The sequence below is a fragment of the Acipenser ruthenus genome, chromosome 16 (assembly GCF_902713425.1).
Source record: "Acipenser ruthenus chromosome 16, fAciRut3.2 maternal haplotype, whole genome shotgun sequence".
Classification (NCBI taxonomy): Eukaryota; Metazoa; Chordata; class Actinopteri; order Acipenseriformes; family Acipenseridae; genus Acipenser; species Acipenser ruthenus.
This window is the reverse complement of record NC_081204.1, coordinates 29,379,312-29,406,429: the sequence shown is the minus strand read 5'-3', so window position 1 is coordinate 29,406,429 and position 27,118 is coordinate 29,379,312. Positions and strand designations below refer to the sequence as shown.

Genomic DNA, 27,118 nt, shown 5'->3' with positions numbered 1-27,118 from the left:
ACACTCGTTTAACCGTCGCTGAAGTCAAAATTTTATAGGGTCGGATATGTGAGTGCTGACTGTACATATATATTACTAATTGCTTTTTGGGTTCACTTAAGCTCTACAGCCCTGCGCTGGGAATTCTTTGTTAATGTGAAAACTTAATGCAGAAGGTACAGGTACAGATACAGGAGGCAGCTTAATAAGTTTATGGTTGGTGCTCCGGACAGACATCTGTGCTAAAAATGCATTGAGGTTAAGGGCTTATGAAGGATTTTGTTACCATTACTTGGGGTTTAGACAGATTCTCTCTCTTTTTTTTTCATGGAGAATTAGTATGCTGTCAGAAGTCTTAATTATGGTTTACTACCTGGCTGTGTCAAAATCCTAAAGATAATTAGTATGAAGGGGTTACAGTTTAATGAACATTGAGGGAGAACTTTGGAAGTACCTTGAGTTCTATATTCAAGTCCTGGAGGCATTGCGAAATGTGTGTACTGCTTAAGAGGGGATGATATTAGCTACCTCACTCAATTATTATATTTCTGAGCTCAAATTAAACACAACTCGAGAAGAGCTATTTATATAATGAGATGGATTGTCAGTCATTTTGTAAATTGGAAGCTAATCCTCTTCATAAGCAAATGATTAACAATGAAATACATTTTTTAATGATGATCTGATTAATTTGCAGGTTTGGATTTAGGGGGGCGTGGGGACTTCTAAATTAAAAAACAACAAATATAAATAATTAAATAAATAAATAAGCCAATTAATAAATACATGGATGAGCAACTAAACTAAAGCATAGAAGTCCTGATAAGGACTATTGTGTGTGAAATTATTACCCAATTCTCTGTGTATTTTAATTTGCTTTAAGTGGATTTCCATTCTGGCCAGATGTCCAGCATTCTCCAAATAGCTTTACCAAAATATTTTATTGGAAAATGGTCTAAAATAGGCTAAATCCATGTAATCCAGCTGTCACTAACAGGACAATATTTTTTGTTATTGTTGTTGTTTTGGGGTTTTTTTATGTATATTGTGTACAATATATGATGTGACTTGCTATAAGTGGCTCAAAATTGAACCACTTTAAAAAATAAACATCAAAAAGGAAATCATTAAAACTATGTATAAGGTATACTGCGGACTGTTCGCAACAGAAGTAAATGTCAACAGAAATAAACAATTTATAGAAGAATGTTAATGTAAAGATTCCATCTACATTGTTTATAGAGGACAGAGATTCATCTTTTATTTGGATACAAAGTTGGGGAATCGCATGCAGTGGCAAACTTTTGCCAAATGCATAAACCTGTTGAAAAATCAAAACCATCACAGGTTAGTTGAAAAGGGTATTGTAACAGTGAATCTGCCCTTAATGAAAGTCATAATGCAAATGTCTCACAAGTGCAGGATTGTATGGGGATCTAGGTGTCGGTGACTGTGGCAGCTGCTGTGTGCTGGCTCCTTGACTGAACGTTGGCCAGGGCTGGTGTGAGTAGTTGGCCAGGACAGCAAAGAGGCACTCGGTCAGTGCTGGGAGGCAGGAGTGCAAGCAGCTGCACTGAACTGAATTCAACTGGATATGTCAACTAAAATGATATCTAATCCAAGACGTGAAGTAACTCACCGTCTCTTTTGGACTGCTAGATACATGCCCCTGTGCCATCCTCAACACCATACAGTTTAGACAAAGCCAGGGACTTTCCTAGGCCTTATCGCTGCAATCTGCCCAGGGAGCCCTAGCATCTCCCCTTATCACTATTGCCCAGCCTCGTAAAAAGTCCCTGTGGATGAGCCCTCGGACCCTGCAATCCCAGTGGTTTCTGATGCCCTGAAACACAGCAGCCCTGATTCATTTGGCGTGTCTGCGTTTTGCCATGTACTGCCTCTACAGGGAGGAAACATTGGCTTTTTTTTTTTTATCACAGCCATGCTGTTATTCAGCATGGCTTCACAGGGGTGTTCCAGCAGCTATCCAGATGGAGCCAGTTTTATTTCTTATCTTTTTTTTTTTTTCTGCCAGTGTTATACAGCTGCGCAGTTGTCGCAGGGGCTTTGATTTCCTAATAGGATCCTGTGATGAACATCCTCTCCGTGAGCTGCTAATCCGCTGTTATCCTTGACCGTTCCCTTTCTTTCTCGCTCTGTTCTGTAAGGGTCAGCTCAGCAGTTAAGGGAGACATCTTCCCCCTTGTCCGCTTTCTGGACAGCTCTTCCCTTTGGGCACTGCAGTTCCGGGCCGCACACCAGTGTTCTCTGAGGCTGCTGTGTGAGGGAGCATTCCTAATTATATTAGTGAGGAGTTAGACACAGTTTGAGAGCTGTCTTTTTTGCTGTCAAGTCAAGCTGTTCTCTATTTGTGCAGCATGTTATTTTGTTTTTTAATATTTCAGCAGGAAAGCTCCCTGAGAGGTGAAATCTAATTCTCAAATGACAAGGGAGGGTTAACCAGGAGGCAGCAGTCAGTCATTCCTTAGTAACAATTTGCTGGTAGTAGAATCACTACTAGTTGTAGTACTAGTCATCATAGTAGTAGTAGTAGTAGTAGTAGTCGTAGTAGTAGTAATAATAATAATAATACATTTGATGGTAAATGTATCTGAGGCCACTCAGTCTTGTTAGCCCTGTGGCTAGATTTGAACCATTTTTGAACCGTGACATAAAATATACTCCTGTGAATGATGTTTAAGGTAGCTTATCCCAGGAGTTCAAGTATTACATCATTTTTATATTTACAAATGTAGCAACATTTTGGGTGTGGAACTATTGTTTCATTTTAATTCGGTTTATTGGCAGCATTGTTTTCAACCTATTTGTGCGTTGCCATTAATCTGTTGTATTACTTTGTCTCACTGCTGCCGCTGTGAACAAGGTGAAGACATCTCTGTTAATAGGTTCATCTCGCTCAGGGAATCGCATATATAATGCTGTAGCACACCAGGCCATCACCCTAGCTTCATAGCTTCATCCACTCTTGTTCTGCTTGCCCTGTGTCTCTTTGAACCTAGAATTAGGGAGTAATTTCAGCAAGGCACCGGATAACACTCTCTGCAGCGTGGGAGAGCCTGCATTGAGAACTCTGCTAACCACAGGACACGCTACCCAAAGCAGGCGATAATAGCATGCAGGCTAGACTCCTTGCTGAAGTGCGTGGCTTTGGAAAGGCTACACTCATGTAGCGCTTGCAAGGTTAATTGTGCAGATGGCGTTCAACAGCTTAATAACAGATGGGCTTAAATGTTAAAAAAAACTAGCAACATGCTATTACATAGTTGTTACATGTTTGGCTTTGTAGGGGAGCTCAATCACTCAGTCTCACACCAGGTACTGTTCCGCTCAAAAACATGGCTGCAGCGTAGTAATACAGTAATCCCTCACATATCCGACTGGGGTGGGACCAGAGTAAGGGCCGATATGTAAAAAGTCAGATGAATGAATCCTGTTTTAAATACCATTATACATAGCTGTAACAATTACTATATTCACACAATTATTGAGATCCAGCTTTTATTAGGGAGCTCCCCTAAATCCTTTGTTTAAAAGAAACGGGGTATTAATGCTTGTGACAGGGTAGCCGCCTGCGTGCATTCGCTGCTGAGTGACAGACAGGAGATCGAGCCGGAGGTTGAAGTTTATTGTATTTATTTATTTATTTATTGCATTTATATAGCACTTTTTATACAAAAGTATCGCAAAGCATTGTACAGTACATAGCGGAAAAAAATAACAAACCACTATACATTTGTATAGAAAGCCATGTCACACATACAACTGCTATAATTAGACCATTTAAATAACATATTTAAATCACAGTATACACATAATACAAAAGCAGCAATTTTAAAGTTACATTAAAACCCACTAAGTGTGGTTTTAGTCTTGTCTTGACAACTGCAACGGTCCCGCTTCCCTTACAAACAGGCAGAGCATTCCATAATTTAGGAGCTCTACAGAGAAAGCCCTACAGCCCGTGTTGCTTTTGTTGACCCTAGGAATAACCAGCAGCACCCGCATCCTGTGATCTCAGAGTGCGGTTTGGAAGATACAGGGTCAGTAACTCATGCAAATAAATAGGTGCTAATCCATTCAAGGGCTTGTAAGTTAACAGCAAAATCTTAAAATCAATTCTATACTGCACAGGGAGCCAGTGTAAAGAGGCCAAAAAGGGGGTAACTTTTCCTGGTTTTCAGCAGAATTCTAGCGGTGTTATTCTGAACAAGCTGCAAGCGGGATACCACATGTTTTGAGACACCAGAAAAAAGTGCATTACAATAATCGATTCGATTCTAGATGAAACCAAGGCATGCAGTAGGCTCTCAGCATCAGATACGGAAATTCCCCTTGAAGGGGGATCGCATAGCTTAACAGGATGATAGCAGGTATCCATATCCTGGGAAGGAAACTAAGATAAGAGAGGAATTAGTGCAGATAAGGAAAGCATATGAACGGGGTAAACTTCATAGATCTCATGGCCTTCTCCAATTATAAAATGTCCTTTAGTTTCTATGAACAGAAGAGCTGGAATATTGGCTCTTGTGTCGATACACTCTTTCCAGATTTAAAAAGTTTTTTTTTTTTTTTTCTACACTGGTTTATTATTAAAGTAAAGAGATGAAAATGTCAGACTTAATCTCACACAGTCAAGTTTCAGAAAACAGTGGCTTCTGCCTCTTAAGTAATTAACCTCCGTGTCTAGAAGGTAGGGTATAGCATGTGCCATACTGCTGTGCACCTCAATCAATTTTCGATAAATTGCGGCGCTGGGTTTTCACAAGAAATCTTATCCTCTCCAGTCTACCAGATAAGAAGTCCACCCCACTGTTGCCAGTTACCTTGTCGTGAAACTAATCTGTGGTGTGAATTCACTAATCAGGCACTGCGTTGTACTTGTTATTCCTTAATTAAAAATGTGATAGTGTGCACGCCAATTTATTACAGTACGAAAGACAAGAAGAGTTGAAACTCCAGGGCATTATGCCAAGGGCAAGAGCCAGTAGCACAGGAGAGAAGACTGCGGGTGGACCCGGATATCAGGAAACAGTTGCGCAGGCACTGGAGACACTTCCTTGTGATTTGACACCAAGGAGCCTTTAAATGGAAATTAGAAGTCGATGCGTGCTGCATGAGAATGACTTTATAAATTACATTATAAGTAATGGGCTTTTGTCAGTAAAGTTCCAGTGTTGCATACTGATTTAAATTAAAATGAAAAGGAAATGCTGGTGGTGCAGCAGTCTTATTCCCTAGCCTGTCAATGCAAACGACTCGCCAGCTCATCATTTTTTCCTTTCTGATGTTGACGCATCCAGGATTAAGAGATAGGCTTATCCTAATCTTTGTGGCTTTAAAAATGTAAGCGTCAGAAGAATGCATACAGGTATAGAAGACACTACTTATTGCGGACTTGAGCATTGGCTGTACTGTTTTTCCTTATTTTTACCAAGATAATTCATATATCCCTATCTAATTAATTATGAAATGTAGTTTCAGCCTTGTATACCCAAATCATCCCTGGGATAAATATTGATTTTATTTAAATCTTTCAAATGTATTTGATATGATTCTAAATAATTAAATGTTTCAAATAATGTTGTTGTGAATATTTTTAAATATTCAAATATTCTGTTTCAAATATATTTATAATTGTGTTACACTTATTTGAAACATAACACATTATGATCACAACATTGTCTGATCCGCTGGCTTTGTTGAATGGCCAGCATTTTCTCAGCAAAGGTAACTGGATTACCTTTTAATTGAAACAACAAAGTGGTTAACAGCCTCCACATAACTCAGCTGTTATTGGCATTGTGTGATTCTCAAACTCAGCAGGATGTTCACCTGGGGTCGATACCTGAACAAAAAATAGATCCAGTTGTAGCGAGAGGTCTTTCTGCTGTATTCCATTCTTTTACAAGTGGCAGAGCAATTTGATTTCGTTATGATTAAAAAAAATAAAAACTATAACAAATGTTTTTCAAATGTTGTGTATATGCTTCTTCAACTTGACGAATAATGTTATAACTTGTCCAGTAAATACTATCAAATACTATTGTGGTGTGTATGAATAAGTCGGTTTGCTCGTCAGGTAGTAATTGCACACAGTACACTGTTGGTTACAGCACTAATGCAGTACTGTATGTTTGTCAGGAATAGCAATGCATCCTCACATCACACTTGTAATCTATTTGAACTCATAACTGCATTAGGTTACTGTATATCTTTTACTGGGTGGTTCAGAAGTCACTTGACCAGTTACGTCTCGTTTCACTGACCCTAATTAGCATTAATCTTGGACTACCTAATGTTACTTTAGGCAGCGTAGTCCAGCATAGTTCACTGTTCAAAGGGAAATGTATATAATCTTTCACAGTGGGTAGTAAAGTCGTCAATGGCATTGATTTAAGTGAGACCTGCAGCTGCGCTATAAGGGTTAATTGTTGTGGTGCTGAAACACACACTCTAGTAAGACATTGCTAGTGTATCAGATATACTCTTAACAGAAAGCATGTCTCTCCTGTAGTAGTTTAGCTCTGCAGTGCCTGAGATCCCCCCGTTGAACTTACCTAGATACTGAGGCTTGGTCATTATAGATGATGAATTGTGTTACAGTTAAGCAGGAAGTAGGACAAATTGATCAAAGTGTCAGATTCCCCCTTGTGATGTCTAGGTCTCTATAAAAAAAAAAAAAAATGAATTGACAAAGCTGTCTAAAAGTTTCTAGTACCTACTGAGTGAGTGAGTGAACTCTAAAAAAGATTGTAAATGATTTAAAAAATAAAATAAAAGCCCAAACTGCATGTACTGTACACAGTACTTCCTCGCTGTTGCATAAATAGAAGGCTTATTTAGAAACTGGCAAACATGCTTAATGTAAGTCTTCCATTGTGCTACCCATACCCTCGATTTGACTTGAAGATTTTTGGATGTACATAAATATTAACAGGGACATATAGATGTAACCCTACTGTCTGCATTGGGGCTATTACGTCTTTGAAGATAAGGAATGTGTATTTTTAAAGTCCTCATTCATGCTGTGATCATCTTCATTGATCTTAAAATAAATGAGTATGGTAGTGGGCAATTCTCTGCTCCATATCCATGAACACGTGAAGTGATTTCTGAACTGGATTGCACTTGGGTAGAAACCACTGATGATTTTATAAACATATTTACAATGCTTCATTATGAGGACCCTCCATACTGGTGTTATTGTACAGTATCATTTTAGGAAGATTTCCACTTCTTTCCACATTTTTTATATTAACTTACCATTCTAAAAGCTTAGCTTTCTGGTGAGGTTGAGAAGTTTGACTCAGGGATCAAGAGCCTGATTTCCTGTTTTCAAGCCTGAATGCGATTGATAGAACAATGACAGAGTGCCCAAGTATTGACAGGAAGCACACTACATTTTAGTAAGGAGCACTTAGCACCTCTGCCGCAAGCCAGAGAAAGGAAATCTGTCATTGGCTATCAGCATATCCTTTCTCCCTGAGCATGATGTTCCATGAATTAAAACACATATAAAATATGGAGTAGGACTAAAAATAAACTAAATAATAACATTAGACAGATGTTGAAACTTTTTTTTCTAAATCCAGTGTCCCTCCTTTGCTGGTCATAATAGAGTTATTGTAATGTACATGACCACAAGTTTGTAAGTTCAGCCACCAGGTAGGAAAGAATTGATAGTTATCTACTGAAGTGTGCACCCTGTTCCTTTAAGGTATGTGACATGAAACTGACAGCTACTCAGTTAAAATAGAGACTGATGATGTCTGTGTGTAAGTTCCTCTGACAGGGCCTGTCTGATACAATAGTTAAATCCCTAGCTCCACCTGTCAATAACTTTTGCAGAACATTTTTTTTATATATATTTTTCCACTGTCAAGGCAACCCAGATATTTAATTAACCAGGCTGTGGGATTTCAGTTTTTGCATTCAGTAGGAACAAAATGAAACCTTATGCATTGAAGTGTGTGTGTGTGTCTGTGGATACTGCAAGCTACAGTTTTTTTTGTTTGTTTTCTAACAGTCCTTTCCCCTCTTTTTTCCCTCCCTACAGAAGGAGACGAGACTGGTGTGATGGACAGTCTGATGGAGGCGCTGCAGTCAGGGGCTGCGTTCCGCGACCGGAGAAAACGAACGCCTCGAAATGGTGAGTGAATCCAGGGCAGCACAACAATGTTCCTCGATAAGGTAACCAGAGAAACTACAGCACAGTGGCTGTTTTCTCAAGGGAATCATGCTGGGTGGTTAGGATGTGACCACAGGGATCCCCTGTTAGTCATCTGAGGTCTGTCCACATCCATACTGTGTACGGTACCTCACATCAAGCAATGAGCTGTTGAACTGAGGAAACCATCAATGTTGCTAATGGATACCACATTATCCAAGACTGACACTTTGCATGAGCCATGTACAATTTTCTTGCTTTGGGATGCTGATTGATCTGAGTAAATGGAAACCACCTGGAAACGATCCTGTAAGAGCTATCATAATATATTCCTTAGAAACCCACAGTAAACACAACTATTAGTGACTGTGACATACCTTCTTAATCCAAAAACGGTCCCAGTGACCATTAATGTCTGTACCATTATCTATTTATTGAAATGTTATTGGAAACAATGAGAAGCCCTGATTCTACAGGGAGATATATGGCTCGAAAATTATGTGGTGGGAATAAATCTGTGTGCTATTGTTGACATGCTTCATCTGTTGTGTGTTTTTCTCTGTTTGCTTTGTCAATGTTGCAGGTGAGCAAAACCCACCCAGCCCGACATCGCGATGGCCATTTGCTAATAAGGGTAAAGAAACAAATGCTGCTCGTTAATCTTCACTTCCTTCCCTCTAGGCAATAATCCTAGTTGATTCACTGTAGAGCGTGCAGAGAACCCAACATAATCCCAAGGCTGATGTCAGCACCAAAGAATACCATTACTGAGTCATTACCTAATGATAATTCCATGCAGTGTTTTATTAACTCATGGATCCATCTATAACATTGGAACACAATTTGAAGTGCAAATTCCCACTTTTAAACCAATCAAGGTTTACAGGTAAACTGAGCTCCCCAGTGAAATGTATTTAAATCAAATCTATAGTTGAGACTGCAAAATGATTGATGCAGCATTCTAATTTGGTAGTACCTGTTGATTTTAAGGGCTGTTAAAGAAATGAAGAGTGCAAATCTGCAACTAAACAGTGCATAATTCTAGGTTTCAAATCCAACTTCAATTTCTCCGACATTTACTCTGGAGACATGTTTATATAAAATGTGTCCTTCACCGCCCCTGCTTTTTCCTGATTCCCTGTGCTCAGCCCTGTTTCCTTGGTGTTGACCAGCCCTCTTAGACTACAAATCGGCTGCTCCTTACCCTTTTAGTCCTGGAGCAGACACACAATGAGAGAGCATGGTGCTGCTGCTGCTGCTGCTGCTGCTGCTGCTTCAAGTGTTAGTTTTACTTAATTGTACTGTCAAGGGGGGTTTGTGGCTCAGCTAATTTGTGCACAGAGATTTTGTCCTTTTTTTTCCAGCTTTGCATTCAACTTGCAAATGTCAAACACTACACAGAGCAACCAAAAAAAATACTCCCTTTTAATGGATAGTGGCCTTTTCTGACTTGCCCTACTTTGGAAGAACAGTGACAGAATATTATATCTTACCTGTTCAGGCTTTGTCTCTGAGGATTGTGTGTGCGTGTGTGTGTGTGTGTGCACGTGTGTGCACCTGTGTGAGAGTGCAAGCGTGTGTGTGAACACTTCTGTGCATAGATACCAGTGTATTCACCAAATTTGCCTATGTGTATTTTTTTTAAGCAGCAACCCTTTTTTCATTTACTGAAATATGTGCTAATGTACTTCCTTCATGCTTTACTGTATGTAACTTACAAAAGGGCTTATTTTATTGCCAACGTAGGTATGCATTTGATGCATGTGCTAATAGTACTAACCTCTACAATACAAAATACTTACAAATCCTTTCCTTTACCTGAACTTCTATAACCTGTAACTGTGAAAATACTGGAAATGTTTGTATTGCAGCAGTAAGTGATATTAATCACAGACCGTAACCACAAGATTTACAGGGTCACGCAAGAAAAGGAAAAAAAAAGATACTGCTAACATCCACATGTACACAAATGAGGTTGATCAACACTGATTTGAGTAGCAGAGAAAAGTAAACCCTCCAGTTATAAATAATGTATGTAGGAATACGGAGCAGGCAGTGTGAATGGCATTCTCAGCATGCAGATAGGCCATATAGCAGCTCAGCTGCTATGTATTAGCGCTTCCCAACCGGGAAATGGAATTCATCAGCAAGAGTCTCTAGGTGAAGCAGGAGCAGTGACTCACGATTGGATAATAGACATACAGCCAACCCCGGCAAAATCACAGTACACAGTATATAGTATTCTGCCATTTCGGTGCAATAATGAGGAAATAGTATGTTTTAATATTGTACATTGCAAATATTAAAGCAATAGATTGCAGTACATTCATTTTAAAATAATGATTTAAAATAATGATTTAAAAAAGCACTGGATTTAATTCAAAATGCTCCAGGATGGAGCATTTTGAATTAAATCCAGTGCTTTTTTAAATCATTATTTTAAAACGAATGTACTGCAATCTATTGCTTACTACCAGACACTGAAAAAAGGATAGTTTTGCAAACTTTGATCCATACTGAGAAATATATTTGAAAAACTCCATACAAATATTTGGGTGCTTCCACTTTTTGTACATTTAAAATCAATATAAGCCAATGCAATTGTCTACATACGTCTGAAGGGAGCCAGACTGCTGGCTGATGCAAAAGTCAATGAAGTGTTCAGCCTATTATTGTGTACAATAAACCTTAAGATTTTGTGATAAACAATAAGGTTCATGGAAAGGTAACAGTTCAATTACAGCTGTATATATTTATCCAGGATAAAATGAGTAAATAAGTACAAAATACAAAAACAAAAAGAAAAGATTGTAATGTCTGGGTAGGATCGCAACAGCACTATACTAATTACACTAGTAACAGATGGAAGCAGGGAATCAAAAAGCAATGTGGCTGATATGATTGGTCTGTGACTGAAATCTCTGACTCTAGTTAATAGTTACTGTAGATACTGTGGTGTGACTGAGGTACTCCAGCCTTTTGGCACTATCTCACACCAGATCCTAAATAGCAAAGGTTATAAAGTCCTACTTTATCATTGCTCACACCTTCCAAATGCTTGCACTGATAAATATGAGTGGGGCTCCCAATCCATCAAGGCATGTTGCACGGGTAGCAATAATTGCTTTAGGGTAAGCAGCACCATAAACAATAGGTGGCAGTTCAAAACCCTGGAGCCTAAATCTAATCTCCTTTTTTTCTACCCAGCCTTGTTACTTTATAATCTTTCATAATTAAAGACAAATTAAACTAAATAAAATGTTCAAGCACAACAGGCCTTTGTGATGGAATATGGAGCAGGCACTACAAACAAGCTTTCTCAGCATGCAGATAGGCCTTTCAGCAGCACGGCTGCTCTGTGTTAGCGCTTCCCAGCTAAAAAAATTGAATTCATTATCAGGAGTCCTCGGGGTAGAGCAAGGTGTAGTGACTCGCGAGGTGGTTCTGTGTCACTCCATAACTCATTGTGATTACCCAGGTGTAATCCTAGCTTTTGTTAAGATTGTTTAGTGAAGTGTCTATAAAGTGCATTGCAGATTGGTGCATAAAAGGAGTCTTTGCAAGCAGCAGATCTATATTTTCAATGTCTTCTCAGGAAAGCAGGTGTCTCAGTCAGCAGAGACTGAACCACCACCTTACCTCAGTAATGTCGTCCACAGCTGCAAAATAAAGACGCAATGATTTTACTGAGAAAATAACGCATAACACCACTTTTTTTGTGTTTGAAGCAGATACTACTCACAATCCCCCCGTGTCTCACTTTATAGTTTCTTCATCAAAAGTTTTCTTTAAAAGTAATATGGTTTTTGACATTGAGCGTCTGGGGACGGCTGAATTGATGGTTTCTTGAAAGGCATCTATTGAAACCGAAGACACCTCAAAATAATACATGCAAGACAGATGGCATTTCAAGCAAAGTACCTCATCTCCACAAATCTTGTATTTGATTCAATGTGGCAGTGAAAAAAAGTGGGCTTCTGTAAGTTTATTGAAGTCTAAATGATCTATTTTCAGTCATAAACATTTTAAAGAACGAGGGGATGAATGCAAGCAGCTGATGACTGAGAGATAGAGGGAGCAATGACTGGGGACACAAAGACTGAGCTTTTCCAGTCATCATGTCACAGGTTATCTTTCCATAATGTGACATTTGTATCTTACTTGCCCTTGTCTGTTCCCTGGAGATGAATGTTAGGCAGGCAGGAGGGTGGGCTCATTTGTTTGGTGTTTAGAAAATCACTGCACAAGGAAGCTGTCTGCCAGTTTTGTTCATTTATTCACTCACGGAGATCGACAAATATATTAGACGTACATGTACAGTAATCCAATGCACAGACAGGTAGTGTTAGGCGTTGTACTGTAAATATCTTCTATTTTATGCATTTTCTTTTTTCTTTTTTTAAGATATTCACACACAACCATCTGAAAAAACAAACATATTATTATTATTATTATTATTATTATTATTATTATTATTATTATTATTATTATTATTATTATTATTATTATTATTTTGTGCAAATAACTACTGAAGCTGGATAACACTTTTCAAGATATATCCAGATAATATTAATGATCTAAACAGAGGCTGATCTTCAAACCATCACCATAAATGGAATACGCAGACTTCATTCCACTGTGTTTTATTGCTTTTAGTGATTACAGGAAATAAGTCAATAAATAAACCAGCAGAATTAAATTAAGGTAAAACCCCTTGTTAGACCTCCTGTCTCGGTCTGCATAATGCTTCCTCTGACATTAGTAATGTCATGATGTAGCTTTTTTTTTATTATGTTATCCGGAATGTAAATTGTTAAATTGACTAAAATGACTGTGTGAGCTTGATTGGTAGCGGAACATTAATAGTGTAGTGGAGTGCAAGTCTAAATCCAAAGGAATGTTAATGCTTAACGAGAGGCCTGTACCTAATAAAACAAATCTCAAGTTCCCTTTGTTCAGTACTTTTGATCCATCCACAAGCAGATTTAGAAAGTAATTGCAGGTAGTAGGGAATTAACAAATCTAAATGATCAGATGATCTTAATATCAGTTCAATGCAAACCAGACATTGACCCACATATCTCCGCCCCCTCCCACACATTAAAATGCAGACAGACACACACACACTAAGCTGGGGTGTTGATAGATGTAGTGTACTGTTTGATCTCTAAACCCCAACAGCACAGTGCTCAAACACATAATGTCAGGGTGTTGGTAGATGCAATTTATCCAGGTTGTCCCCAGGTGCTTAATAATAATAAGGTCTAGCCACTGTGATATACTGTGGGCTGGTGGACCTCAGAGGCTCTTAAGGTTGGTATTCATTTGGACAGTGTAGAAAATCCATCAGTTGTTACTATTAATGCACTGTGGAGATGGTATTGTCTGAGACACATAACCTGTTTGTGACAGCAAAGGACACTCGCTAACCAACAGCAGCTATGTGGGGAATCAACTCAGATTACCATTATTGAAGACCTTAGAGGTCATAAACTGAAATTCAAAATGATAAATACAGAACAAAAATGTAAGTAGATTCACTGGATCTTGATGTACCTTTGAACTTCCCTACTCATGCTGTCAAACTGAAACTCTGTTTTATTCCCAGGTCACGTAATAAAATTAGCGGAGTGTAACCCAGCTCATACAGATTTTAATAAGTTGCATCTCGATGAAAGGCAGTCAATGTAACATGTCCCCCAGGGCAAAGGACTGTCGTCTGTTAAACTGTACGGACACGTTTTGGCCAGCATCACAAAATTTTAAGTTGAGGCAAGTGGCTTCAATTTTGTTAGAATTACGGACTGTGTAAAATGCCGAAAGAGTCAGTGTTTCTTAACACTATCAAAGATTGACCAATTTTAGGTCATCTATTCCCTAAGATCACCAAGGACCATGTTGTAATTTGGTCATTTTTGGGGGAAATTTATTTGTGGACCAACAACAAAAAATGGTCAACCCTGAATCCTTCTTGAGAATGTAGTTTCTCAGTTATCACCTGTGAGAAAATAATTATTCAGTGTAGTTTAGTCCTTCGCAAGGGACTTTTTCAGCAACAGCATTTTGCAGTATTATAAATCATGATTGAGAAACCAACCAATCACCGTTAAGGGATTGTCTAAATTCCAGTACATCTTGATCTGTATATGGATGTCATCCCGTGTCTACAACACACGTAATGCAACATGATGTCATCCTGTGTCTACAACACACGGAATACAACATGATGTCATCCCATGGCTACAACACACGGAATACAACTTGATGTTGTTTTGGATTGTTGTAGAATTGGACGCAGGTCTCCCTGTGTTGCAGTGGGTATGATCAGACCTACCTACAGCTGTGAAGCCTAGCCTTTGTACTAAAAAGGAAGTGTATGTGTGTCTAATTAAAAAATCAGCAGTAGATTTTTTATGGCTACAGACTGACAGATTATGGGTTTCTCTTCCTTTTTGTGGTCCTGACGGCTTTTCACAGCACACTTAAGCTTTAGCTTGGGCATGTGATACCCCTAATAGAGCAATAACTCCTGCAGCTAAAAAGAAGGAAACGGTTTTCAAATCAGGAGTGCAAATCATATGAACATCTTTATGCCCGCTGAAAAATTGGACTCATAATATTCAGATAAAATATCCAGGGCTATCATATTTGGTTTCTCAAGACGGAAAGTTCCAAAGGGCACGTTAAGGCTAATTTATCGCCTGTTGGAAAATAAATATAATAATAATAATAATAATGCTGGTGACAATAAATAAGGCCATTCCGGATGGAGTGTAGTTATGTTGGTGGAAAATGAAAGCTGATTGTGATGTTTAATGTTATTTCCACAGCAGTTTTTCCATTTTTATTATAATGCAGGGTGTCCATTACCAGTGACAAATAGTATTTGGGAGCCGTTTGCATTGGAGTGTCCGCTGCTATCTGCGATCTGTCAGCCGGTGCAAAGCGAAATTAATATTTTAGTTTTCCATTTGCCTTCATGAATGCATATAATCAGAAAGTATCAGGAGCTCAAAGCTGGCTGGAAATGAGAAACGCAGACTGCCTGGGCCGTGTGATAATGCACTTTCCTAGCTGGGGGGCAGCCCGGGTTAGAGCCTCAGTGAAGGCAGACGTTCCGAGTCTGCAGCATGGATTATACACTCCGGATGAGTTCCCCTTTAATGTCAGTGCATTATAATTACAGCTTTTTATTCAGACCTGCTTTTGTTTCCTTTCTTATTTATATGTAACAAGCATAACCCTTTGCTAGCTTAAAGTACAGAACATCCTTGCGTTTTAGGAGAGGGACCGCTAACATTTTAATAATGCAAGTTTATGCAATTCATTTTAAAAGAATAACATCTAACAGAATGTATACAGTTAATATTGGTGTTTTGTTATTATTGTATATTTATTTTACAGGTATCCAATGCGACAGGTGCGCATTTGCACAATTATATAATTCACAAAAACAAATTGCACTCATGAACTACTATTAAACATATAGCAAGTGTTGTTGCTTTATAACTTTAGAACAAGGTCTAGGTATAGGATGAGATGTGATTTTAACAAACCCTTAGCGGTGACTGCTTGATTGCTTGTAGTATAGTAAGCCTCACCTCAGTCTGCAGGTCTTTATTTGATGGCCTGCTGGATATAGGCAGCCATGGAATGAAAACAGATAACCATTTTACAGCAGATTTAGCATGGGTCTGATTGCCGGCATCTTATCATAACACATTTCAACATGATATTGCAGTTACGCTAATGGCCTGGGGAGAGGGCGAGCAGATTACACCCCCCCTCCAGCTAGAATGATGTCATAGAAATGTTATAGCCAGGGTTGGGAAAAATGGATTACAGTTATGAAAGGGTACAGGTATCTGGTGGTAAACTGGGTTCAGACTGTTCTGGAGACTTGTTCCTCAGTTCTGCACCAACATCTTAGACAGGGACAGGTATTGACTTACCAGTGCTAACTCAATAGTCAATTAGTCTGGTTAAGAAGGTCAGAGGTTAAAAGCCTACTTAGGACAAAACCAAGATGTAATCTGTTTACTCCCAGTATGGAGCGTGAGGGCGCTGTCCTGTTGGAGTATTATTCATAAGGACCTTTGTGGCTTTTAAAAACAAATTATTATGATAGGCTGAAACACTAAATTAACTCAAGTCATGTGTACATTTATAAACAGGATTGGTTCATGTTCCATTTTTATTTCATGCCCGTAATGAAAGAGACATATTGTATTTTTACATCACAAGAAAACTCTTATTTATCACCTAGATTCTATCAAATGTTCAATTGAGCCAAAACAGTGTCATTTAACCATTTTTTAGCAATAGAAAAAATAAATTAAAGATTTCCATTGCAGGTACTGTAGATGCTCTGTGAAGCATTGTGCACAAAGCCTTCACAACACATGTACGCTTCCCAACCTGACTTCAACAATAGAGAATGATAGAGGACGCACGTAATGAGATATTACAAATAAAAAAATAAAAAAATAATAGGGCAGTGTTGAAGATGTCGAGTATCGCTTTAATTGAAGTGTTTAAATCATCCCAGGAAAAGTGTTCTTGCCCTCAAATATTGTGGATTAGCACCAGGGCTATTTCCTTCTCTCTGCCAGTGACAAAGGGGTTTTTATTATTTATTTTACTGCAAGACTTAATATAGAAGCATTCTCATTGCCAGGCAGTACTATCATGCTTTACCGCCAGCTCCTTAATAAAAGGTCATGCTGTACTTCATCAGCTCCCTCCACCAACAGATATAGGTGAATAAAGCTAAGCATTTAAGAGGGACCTTCGAAAAGATACTACCTTTAGTTGTGATGAAACTGGAGTAATAGACAGACACCAGCTAAACCTCCTAATCCGGTTATGCTCTTTATACACCCACAAATAAGCTTAAAGAATCCTTATTTGGAGTAACTTATATTGCCCACATGCCCCTCACTGCTTGTTTAATCCATTTGGATTGTTGTATTTATTTTTTTATTACCCATTTAGGCACTGTATAATTTAAACATTAGAACGAATCTGAAGGACTCATAGATCTCAAAGGAATCTGCATCACATTTGAATTGGTAATAACAAAAACAATGGCAAAAGTGTATAATAGCCTTATTATTTCTAATCATATTCTATCATTGTTAATAGCATAATTAATACTGTTTATAGATTGTTTATAATTGTTTATAACAGATATCTAAACTAAAGTGTTACCTTTGAACTTAACTCTTTGAAGACTACTTATAAATAAGTTTAAATGATCACAATAATACATTATACATGCACATGACAGAAATGTGTACAGCACAGAAATTAATTCAGTCTTTGTGAAAGTTGTGAGATTAACAGTGCTGAATAAATATGTACGATAATAGCATTGTACAATACAAACATGTCTAGTTCAAAGAAAGGGGTATACATAAGTGACTGCTTTGTAGTTCTGGACAAATTGGTACATCTTTAATAAATACAGCACAATTGCATTACCAATATTTTTTGCAAAACAAGCAAAAGATTAAAGTTCATTAAAAGGTCTTCAGACTTACAGTTAGGTCTGTTGCTCTGTAGCACCCCTAGTGGATATCCAAGTCCATTGCATTCTTAGAAGGGGGGTGGTGGGGGGCAGGGGTTGGGTATTCACATCTTGGTTGTGCTTCCCAGAGTTTCAATTTGCATAAAGACAGAGAGCAGATGCAGAGATAACATCTTTGTGTTTCTGGAAGCTGGCTGCGCTGTTGAAAGGGAATAAACATTAAGCCGGAGAAGGGTGTCATGCTTTTCTGTAAAATGCTTACTGCAACTGCATATAATCTGCTACGTTATTTGTAGCCCAATGGCTTGTTGGTATTGTTTATAACATATGCTAACAGAAACACCTGGTGTTCATTTATTTCAAGATCCAGGCTACTACTAACTACTGTAACTGTAGTATTAGGTATCAGAGTCCAAACCTTTTTTTCTGTTTTGCAGTCTACAAAATGTGTTATGTTATCTGCATATATTAACCACTGTGGTGTGGAGTGCAGTGCCTACTGTCTTGAGGATTGATTCAGTTTCAGGTGCTGCCAAGTCCCTTGCATGTGAAAAGACTCTAAAACAACCCTGAGTTTAAGACTCCTTGAAGATATTTGATGTATGAAACGGGGGGGGGGGGGGGGTTGGGGGGGGTGAACTGAGAGTTGCCATCTCAGTGGGATCTGCTTAAAAAAAAAAGAAGATAAAAAACCCTCAGCAGCAAACTGATGGTGGAGAAATCAATCGGACAGCAACCCTGCTGGAACCTTGCGTGTTTACATGACTTCTCTGAGCCCTGGCAACTCAACAGGGACCCCGTGCTGGCTGCCTTCAGTTCAGCACTTATCCAGGGAAGCGCCATGGGACTCAGCCTGGACAGTGGGTCAGGTGGGAAAGAGCCATCAGTCAGGAGATCGGTCGAGGTGTGGGAGGAGGTGGTGATCAAGATTACTGACATTTCCTGGCAGAACAACATGTAGAATATAGTCCCACTTCTGGGACCTGGATTTAATTAAACAAGGATCCCGATCTGTCTGGATTAGAGGAACTGTTATTGCGTTTGAGCTGGAAGGACTGGAAAATAGTGTGACTTAGGGCCAAGCACTGGGAGGCAGTATGACCTTGTAGCTTAGGTCTGGAAGGAAATGCGGCCTTGTTGTTAGAGCTGGATAATGGAAGACAGAGCACTTAAAGATTACGCAACAAGGTTCTGTGTGGCCAAGTAGTTAGAACTATGCAACTGGGAGGCACCATGATCCTTTTGAGTTCTAATGTTTTTAAAATAGGACTGAGAGACTACAGCCGGGAGGAAGTTTCAGTGCTATCAACGTGGCGTCTTTCAAAAGCACAAAATCCATTAAAAGATATAATAAAAGTAACATTAATGTTGTCAGTCAAGGATGCCTGCAGTGCCATTTCTATAAAATCTCCTTGAATCCTGTACATGGCGTCTCTAAAGGGAATTGTGAGTGTGCAATCAGCAGGAATTTCCAGTTCAGGCGCTCGTCTTCAGCTCCAGCTTTATTCAGGCTGGCATGTTTCCGTCACCAGTGTTGATGGATGCCCGTTTTAGTGTCTTCTTTCGTTTATTTATTTGTTTATTATTTTAGTTTGTTTTTATTTATTTATGGAAATTTCCATTTATAAAAATGTGGAGTGTGCAACATTTACTTTTCAGTGAGCAATAGTGTCCAAATACTGTATCACCTTTTTATTTAACTTGTACATATCCAATTGGCTATTTCTGTCTGGTAAACAAAACTGGGCAGCACCATTTAGTTACTGTACTTAATAGAAATTCCATAGCAGCCCTCCAGTACACACTGCTGAGTGAGTTTACTATCATTCCACTGTTTTACATCCCAACTGGGGACAGGGTTGAAAGGATCAGAAAATTATTTGCAGTGCAACTTTAAAACCCCTGCTTAATGTGTTGCTAAGCTTGTCTCAGCTCATTTGCTGCCTGATTGAGCATTTCCAGCATAATTATCAGTAGTTACCCTGGGTTTGCAGCATGTTTTCCTCAGTGTAAGTCAGTATAGCGTGTTGGGGAAAATAAGAGATGAGCCTTGAGAAGGGGTTCGACACAGGTTGCAGATACAGAATTAGGAATAATGATAGATAGGTGTTAGAACTTATAATAATACAAAGATAATTACGTATTTCTCGAATTTGATGTAAAAAGCAAAAACAAATGAGCCTTTCAGTGTTTTTGTTTGTAAAGGCAATCTTATCAGGATGCTAACGCTGATGTATCCTGCTGCAGTTGCACTTCAGAGCATCACTGTATTGCCCCCAGACACAAAATAGAGATCTGTTGAGAATTGGAGTAGTTGGTTATTGCAAAGATGGATTAAATCCATGACCTCTGTCTCAGGGGTTAGTGGATAACTTATTAAACTTCCAGCACATGAATTGGATTGATGTTTAGAACTGTCCCAACAGCATGCGTCATCTCTGCCCCCAGGCCAACAGCTGTGCATCTTGTCCAGGTGCTCCCCGCTTGGTCTCTAGTGTATCTTAGCTGCCTCAACTGCAGAGGCCATGTGGGAATATAGGCGCTCAATTCCAAGCCCACCCCTCACACTCCCCAAGAGACTGGAAATTCCCCAAGAGAAAGGCACTATGGATTAGTCGGGAGGTTATTAATACACTCTCATATTGGGTCACCAGTCTTGTTTACATCTTAAAATGCATAACCTCCCCATAAAAAAAAAAAAATCAAAAAAGTTCCTTTACAAGTGAGCACAGGTGGTGGATTGTAAAGGCAGTTTATGAAGCCCACAACATTTTAGGTAAATAATAATGCAACATATACAGTCAGTTCTGCTTTTTAAGTCTGTAATTGACAACAAAACAGAATCTAGTTATAGTGTAAAACTTATGGGTATTTAATGTACTGTACAGTAAGTCATGTAGCTGCTGCTGCTTCTTCTTCACAATGTGCCATCTACATGCAGACAGACCAGTGGTGCAATTGTTAGTTTTACTGAATAGTTGAAGAGATGAACCCAGGACAGCAACAGAGCAGAGAAGTCTGAAGAGTCATCAAGAGAGAGGTTAAAGGCACTCTCTCTTGCCGCTCCATTTCTCCATTTGAATTATGCTGGGGGAGGGGGGGCTGTGGTAATTTTATATGGGTAAGCATATGTAGAAAACAAAGGTTTTTTTTTCTTCTTAATATGAATCATGTTTACAAAACTTTTGTTATATTAAAAATAACAAAAAGGAAAAAAAAGACTATGTTTCAGCTCTTATAAATTCACCAACCCCCCCCAACCCCCCCCCCCCCCCCCCCCCCCCTCCCTCCCCAACTACCCTCTCTCCCCTGTTGTCAGTCATCTCCATTCATATTTGGGAAGCAGACCGCTGTGATAATTGATTTGATGGTCTGGTCTGAACGAATCACTTCTGGGCATAACAGGAGCCTCTGAGATGCCTGCGAGAGAGAAAAGGTGGGAATGAATTAAAGCACTTTGTGTTCCTCGGGCATGTGGCCCAGATTTCTTCAAAGAATAATAAAAAAAAAAAACATGCTTCTTTGCTTAGGAACTCGACAATAAATACAGCAATAAGCATCCAGTCCGCGTCAGATAAGAAAAAGGTTTTCATAGAGAGACAATGCCTGGTACATACTTCACTGGCAGGTGGATAAAAGATGATCGCAGTGGAAATAATCAGATTTTTAATGGGCTTGTTCTATGAGAGTACCTTTTTCTGGCCCTTTGTGAGTGAACAAAAGTGCCCCCCTTTTAAAGGAAGGCTTTGAATGCTGCATGGGCTGGCTGGCTGGATGGTTGAGCAGGACAATGGTAGATCCCGAGAGGCAACCCAATGGGTTGGATTAACTGGAGACCATTGAGCTGATACTGGGGAGACGATTGGAGCAGTAATAAAGCTTGTGCCCCTTCACCCTCAGTGGGTAAAGAGAAAATCGGGATGGAAAGGAACTGAAACGCAGTGATAGAAAAAATCGATTGAGAAACGAGATGGCAGATTAGAAAGTATAACATACAGAGGGGTCAAGAAAAAGAAAGGTGGGAGAAAATCGAAGAAATTTTATATTTTCATTTTGTGGAGGAAGGAAAATGAAGTGTATCAAGAAATGGAAGAAGTGCGATGAAATGAAACTGAAGATATGAGGAGAGATAAAAAAACAGTGAAGAGAGAAGAAAGGAGGGAGGGGCCTATAATGGAGCAAAACAATGGCAAAACCAAAGTAAGAAAGCAGGAATGGATGGAAGGAGTTTGAGAGGGGAGGGGAGGTGGTGAAAGAGAAAGGGAGAGATGGTGAGGAGAGTGTATGAAAGTCCTGCACGTGACCTCTTAATTACAGCTGCTTGCTCTGCAATGCTCCCTGTCATCAATTCAGGCATCCACACAAAGAAGCCTGCCAGGGCCTGAGCTGGAGAAATACAAATGTAATCAAAACTAAGTTGTCATTTCAGAGAAAGGGCCTCATCTCCACCATGAATGGAGCATGCCTCTTTTTAGTTCTGCCCCCCATTTCCCCCCAGGTCCTCAGTCCCTTTTTTGTGGTAACCAAGCTTGATAATTCTTTAGAAGCACAGGTGCAGCCTGGGTCCTCAATTTGAGAGCTGGAAATTATTTTGTGTATTGTTAATGAATAGCTAGTTGAACATGCCAGTATAAATATTAATAACTTGTATAACTTATAATATCGTCTTCTCTCGCAGCCAGGTATAGTGACAAAAGGCAATACATATATTTGCAGTTACTGTATATACTTCTAGTATTGCTTATACTTCAGTAGGCAAAATAAATAAAAACGTTTTCTTAAGCTGTGGAACAGCCACTTGTATTGCCTCAATGTTAGGGGTCGCACTTAACTTCTTTTAAAGATAAGCTACAGTAGTTCATCTTTTGCAACAAAGATGGGTTCATTGAATCCAAATAAATAGCATGTTTGCAGAGTTAATACCAAAGTAATTCTGTTTTACTACAGAAACAGTGTGATCGATTCACATAGTTCAATTACTTACTTTATATGACTTTTATTTAAAGTCTGCTTTTGTGAATAAAACTGCTCTCGACAGTATCAATATGTATTCTATTCATATATATATAAAGCTTCGTCAAGAGGGCCCATTGTGTTAAAAATATGCAGACCAGCAAGAGTACCGCCTCATAAATGTTTAAAATAAATGCATGCAAGTTTAATACCAACAAAGGCATGCTAAAAAAAAAAAAACACTGAGTAGCGAAAATGCAAGAGTATAAGGTTCTTTGATCGGCATGTCATCTGTATGCGAAAGAACCCAGTTCCCCACTGAACCTTTCTCTAGCCCTGCTGTGCTACATATACGGTAAGCTTGGCATAATTCATTCCCACAGCAGAAAAAAAAATGAGCATATGCATCAGATAATGTAAAAAAGGTCAGTTCTGCCATTGTGTGAGACGTAGTACAGCAAATGAGCTGCGTTTTCATAGTGTCCATCTTTGAACATGCGATCATAATTCATGAAAAGTGGTGACATACTCAGGTTACATCTGTCTATGGCTAAGTTAAATAAGTTGGAATCAGAGTCTACACCTATATTTCCATATCAGCGTTGTCAGAGTGCAGATAAAGCAGAATGCTGATACATAGATTCCCTTTGCCATATATCACTGTCAGTGCGTTCCTTTTCAGAACTGCATTATTGCTTGTTTGGACAGTGATGTAATCGGGGTTAATTTAAGTAGATACATTCAATATTGGTCTTTTTCTTGTGGTGCTTAATACTGCTTGTTGTTATTATTATTATTTATTTAGCAGATGCCTTTATCCAAGGCAACTTGCAGAGACTATGGTGTGTGAACTATATATCAGCTGCACAATCACTTACAACACCATGGGGGGGTTGTCCAAACCATTTTATATAGATAGATATATAAATAGATATTCCATATATATATATATATATATATATATATATATATATATATATATATATATATATATATATATATATATATATATATATATATTTTCAGTGGTGGCTCCATTCTCCAAATATTTTGTTGTTGTTGATGAACTGTATTAATAGAGTTTGGTGCCACTGTGGATAGACACATTGATGTATATGGACACACTGTATTGATGTATAGTATTCTAAATGGGTTGTACTGTTTAAAGTGGTTCACATTAATTACTGGAGCAATTTGGGCAATCAATCCTCCTTTAGCTACATCTATTCATCTGTATATGGATATAGCTGATGGACCCTTTTTATGAAATGTTCCTGCGAGAGACGATAATTCAGAAATTACCTTCAATAACTGGTACTTGTGAACAGTAACTTGAAAAAGCTCATGGTGTTGCTGATTGTCAACAATAGCCACTGACATTGGAAGGTACAATGCTGAAAATAAATCAATGTGATCATTGTTGAAAATAACAGTTGAAGGTTATTGTCAACAAAAAAAGAAACAATTACCAGCTTTAACCACGGCAGACACATGAAGTAGATACCTCTTAAAGCTGGTTTTTGCAGTGCAACCTTTAGCATGCATACCTGGAGCACTGCACAAACACATGATGGGAAGTTGAATGTAGAAGGTTCTTTATATGTTCTTGCATATACAGAGGTTTAACACAAATTGGTAAAAAAAAAAAAAAAAAAAAAACAATGATTCATGTGTGCTACTGGTGATGCTGGGACAAATTCTGAAATATATAACCAGTGGCAAAAGTGACCATATTCGTCATTAATCATAAAACAAAACGTATAAAGTACCTAACAAAAATATATCATGCAAAGAAAACCAATGCAGAAATAACGTCTGAAAGAAATAACACACATTCTACTGCACAGAACAGTGTTTCTCTCCTTTCATTAATAGGTCATTTCATGGGGTGCTGTGTTTTTTTATTTATTTTTTTACATCGTCACAAAACTATATACAACTGTATACAATCATCACTCTGGTTACAAACGGTAGTGACATCTACTGTCAGCTCTACAATGACAATATTTATGATCAATGGATTCTACCACCATGCATGAGCTTAGAGTTATAAATAGCAATTGATACAGGATACACAGGTCACTTCAAACACATCGTATTTTCATGATACCTTATTTCTACAGTACCGTACTGCGTAACTTAACTACTATAAAACTAGTATCTAACATGTAGGTTAGTGATCATATAATCGTGCACAGCAAATCCTCCGGTACTTTTGTTCTATAGGCAGATCCTTGACTTAAGAATTAACTTTAAATAATGAAATAATCTTTACCGATGTGTCATGAAAATGCTTAAATGGCACACAACCTCTCTAATTTCAGTGCCTGGGCACCGATGAAGCAATCTCTTTTCCTTGTTGTGTCAAGGCAATAATAAGCCATGGGTGAATCAAATATTTTTTTTCTGCAGTGTTGCCAATTTAGCGAATTTCTCACCAAATCTAGTGACTTTAAGGGCGAGATTTGTTGTCAAAAGCAACTAGCTACAAATCTAGCGATTTCCAGGACAGTCATCAGAGAATTTCAGTTATATAAAATCGATAAAAGGTTTTGATTATCCTGTATTAGCAACGTCCTTTTATAAGAATCATTGTCAGGGTAATTAAATGAAATTAAATACAAATGCTCCGCACATATGCAAGTAACTTCAATGCATCCCTTGCTTAGCAAACAGGCTCAACAACCAGATTTTGCGTGCCACTGCACCAGCATGATCACCCCGCCCCCCCAGCTTTCCCATCCTTCCAGACTACATCACTGCTTATGATATGGTTCCATAACATCAGCAATAAGTCTGGCAGAACAAAAAACAGTGATCTGAGTTGTTGAAAATTTTACGATTAAAGAAATGTGAAGTATGAAATGTAATTATGTACCGTTTTTGCCGCCCCCTTCAATTTGTCGCCCTAGGGGGCCGCCTGTTCTGCCTATATGGTTACGTCAGCCCTGTAGCTAATTGTATCCCAAACATGAATTCCCTACCTTAGATTGTGTGCTTCTGTATTGTAGGCTGTGCACAATGACTAATGGTTTCAAAGCCAGTGAAAACTGAGGAATGGTGATGTGTCCCTCTAAACATATCACCTTGCAGACTCCTCATGTCAGTGCTGTTATGGCTGCCCATGGTGGCTTTACGGTCCTAATGACATTGTTATTTTCCAGCCCCTGCTTAATGTGCAACTTTGTAGAATTCTGCATGTAGCACTGTGTGTGCTGGCCCTGAAAAGCATGCATCCAACTCGTACAGATATTATTAATGAAGAAGATGGATTACAGTGCCCAGCCCATTGAAAAGCCACTTTAGGTCTCTGTCAAAATCACAAAGCCCCTCACAATAAATTGCTGATTTCAGATTCTTCCTACCCACTCCAATTAATACACCTAAGAACCTGATTTGGTTCCATCCTTCTTTAATTAGCAATTCTAACAGATGTCACCGGAGATAGGAAAAAATACTCACCTGCATTACACTAGAAATAATCAGATCCATCACTGGTAGGGGTTTGCAACTGGAAACTCTTGGTTTCTTAACCCTTTAAGTGCCTGGGTTATTTGGGCTTTGTTCCACATTTAGAATGCTTCTCTCTGAAACTGTGATGTTGTTGGGCAAGGTTTTTTAAATGACTCTGTTTCCCAGTCTCTTATATTTGCTATTCTTTGTCTTGTCCATTCTATATTTTGTGGTCATCCATTCGAAAGGTTTCAGCATTGCTTTTGATTTTATGATTCAGTTTAAATGCAGATAGCACATAGGTTTAAATGTGTTCTACCAGCTGATACCAAGGTGAGGTCAGTTGTTATGGTTTATTGAGATATTAATTAAGTGGTTTTCAATGGCAGGTCTCCACAATAATTACACAAAGGATTTACACAAAGAGAGAGCGACATGGACCACTGATTTCATTATAGGTGCTATTCCCTCATAATGGCAAAGTATATCATATAAAACCAAGATAAGATCATTTTATTATGGGTTGAATGAGCCATTATTATTAATAAATAAAAACATTAATGAAATAGCCGCTGCTTCCCAGAAACACTAGGGTAATTTATTTACTCTTGTTTGCGCACTTCCCACACAGCTTTTGGTCTAGCTGCTTACTACCTGGCCAGGCACTGTGTGGCAGCCCTAAAAGGTCTTTCACAACAGGACCTCAGGGTGCCCCACACACTCAATAGAAGATAGGTCTTAGTTATAGATTCGATCAACATGTTCTAGAGGTCTAAGCTGAGGACTGGCTTAGTTCTAGGGTGCTTACTGTAAGATAAGTGGTTCAGATCATTAGAAGTGAATACTGGGTAGCCTTGTTGTTACAGCTGTAGGACTAAGAGGCAGCTTGGCCTAGTTGTTTGAGCTGAAAGAATAGCAGGAATTGTGGCCTACTGTAGAGCAGGAAACATGGAAGACCTAGTTGTTAGAGTCTTGGGACCAAGTGTGGCCTAATGGCCAAGTCAGGTGACAAAAAA

General features: G+C 38.7%; 1 protein-coding gene across 7 annotated transcripts in view; it reads left to right on the top strand.

Moving 5' to 3' along the window:
• LOC117411924 (protein diaphanous homolog 2-like) overlaps window positions 1-27,118 on the top strand; it is a 403,755-nt gene that overhangs the window by 356,736 nt on the left and 19,901 nt on the right. For 6 of the 7 annotated variants that reach the window (XM_058989329.1, XM_058989330.1, XM_058989334.1 and 3 more), the window contains 2 exons: window positions 8,057-8,149; window positions 8,751-8,801. In XM_058989329.1, coding sequence (XP_058845312.1) covers window positions 8,057-8,149; window positions 8,751-8,801 — 144 coding nt within the window. The remainder of the gene's footprint in view (window positions 1-8,056; window positions 8,150-8,750; window positions 8,802-27,118) is intronic. The other variant, XM_058989332.1, reaches the window with a different exon arrangement.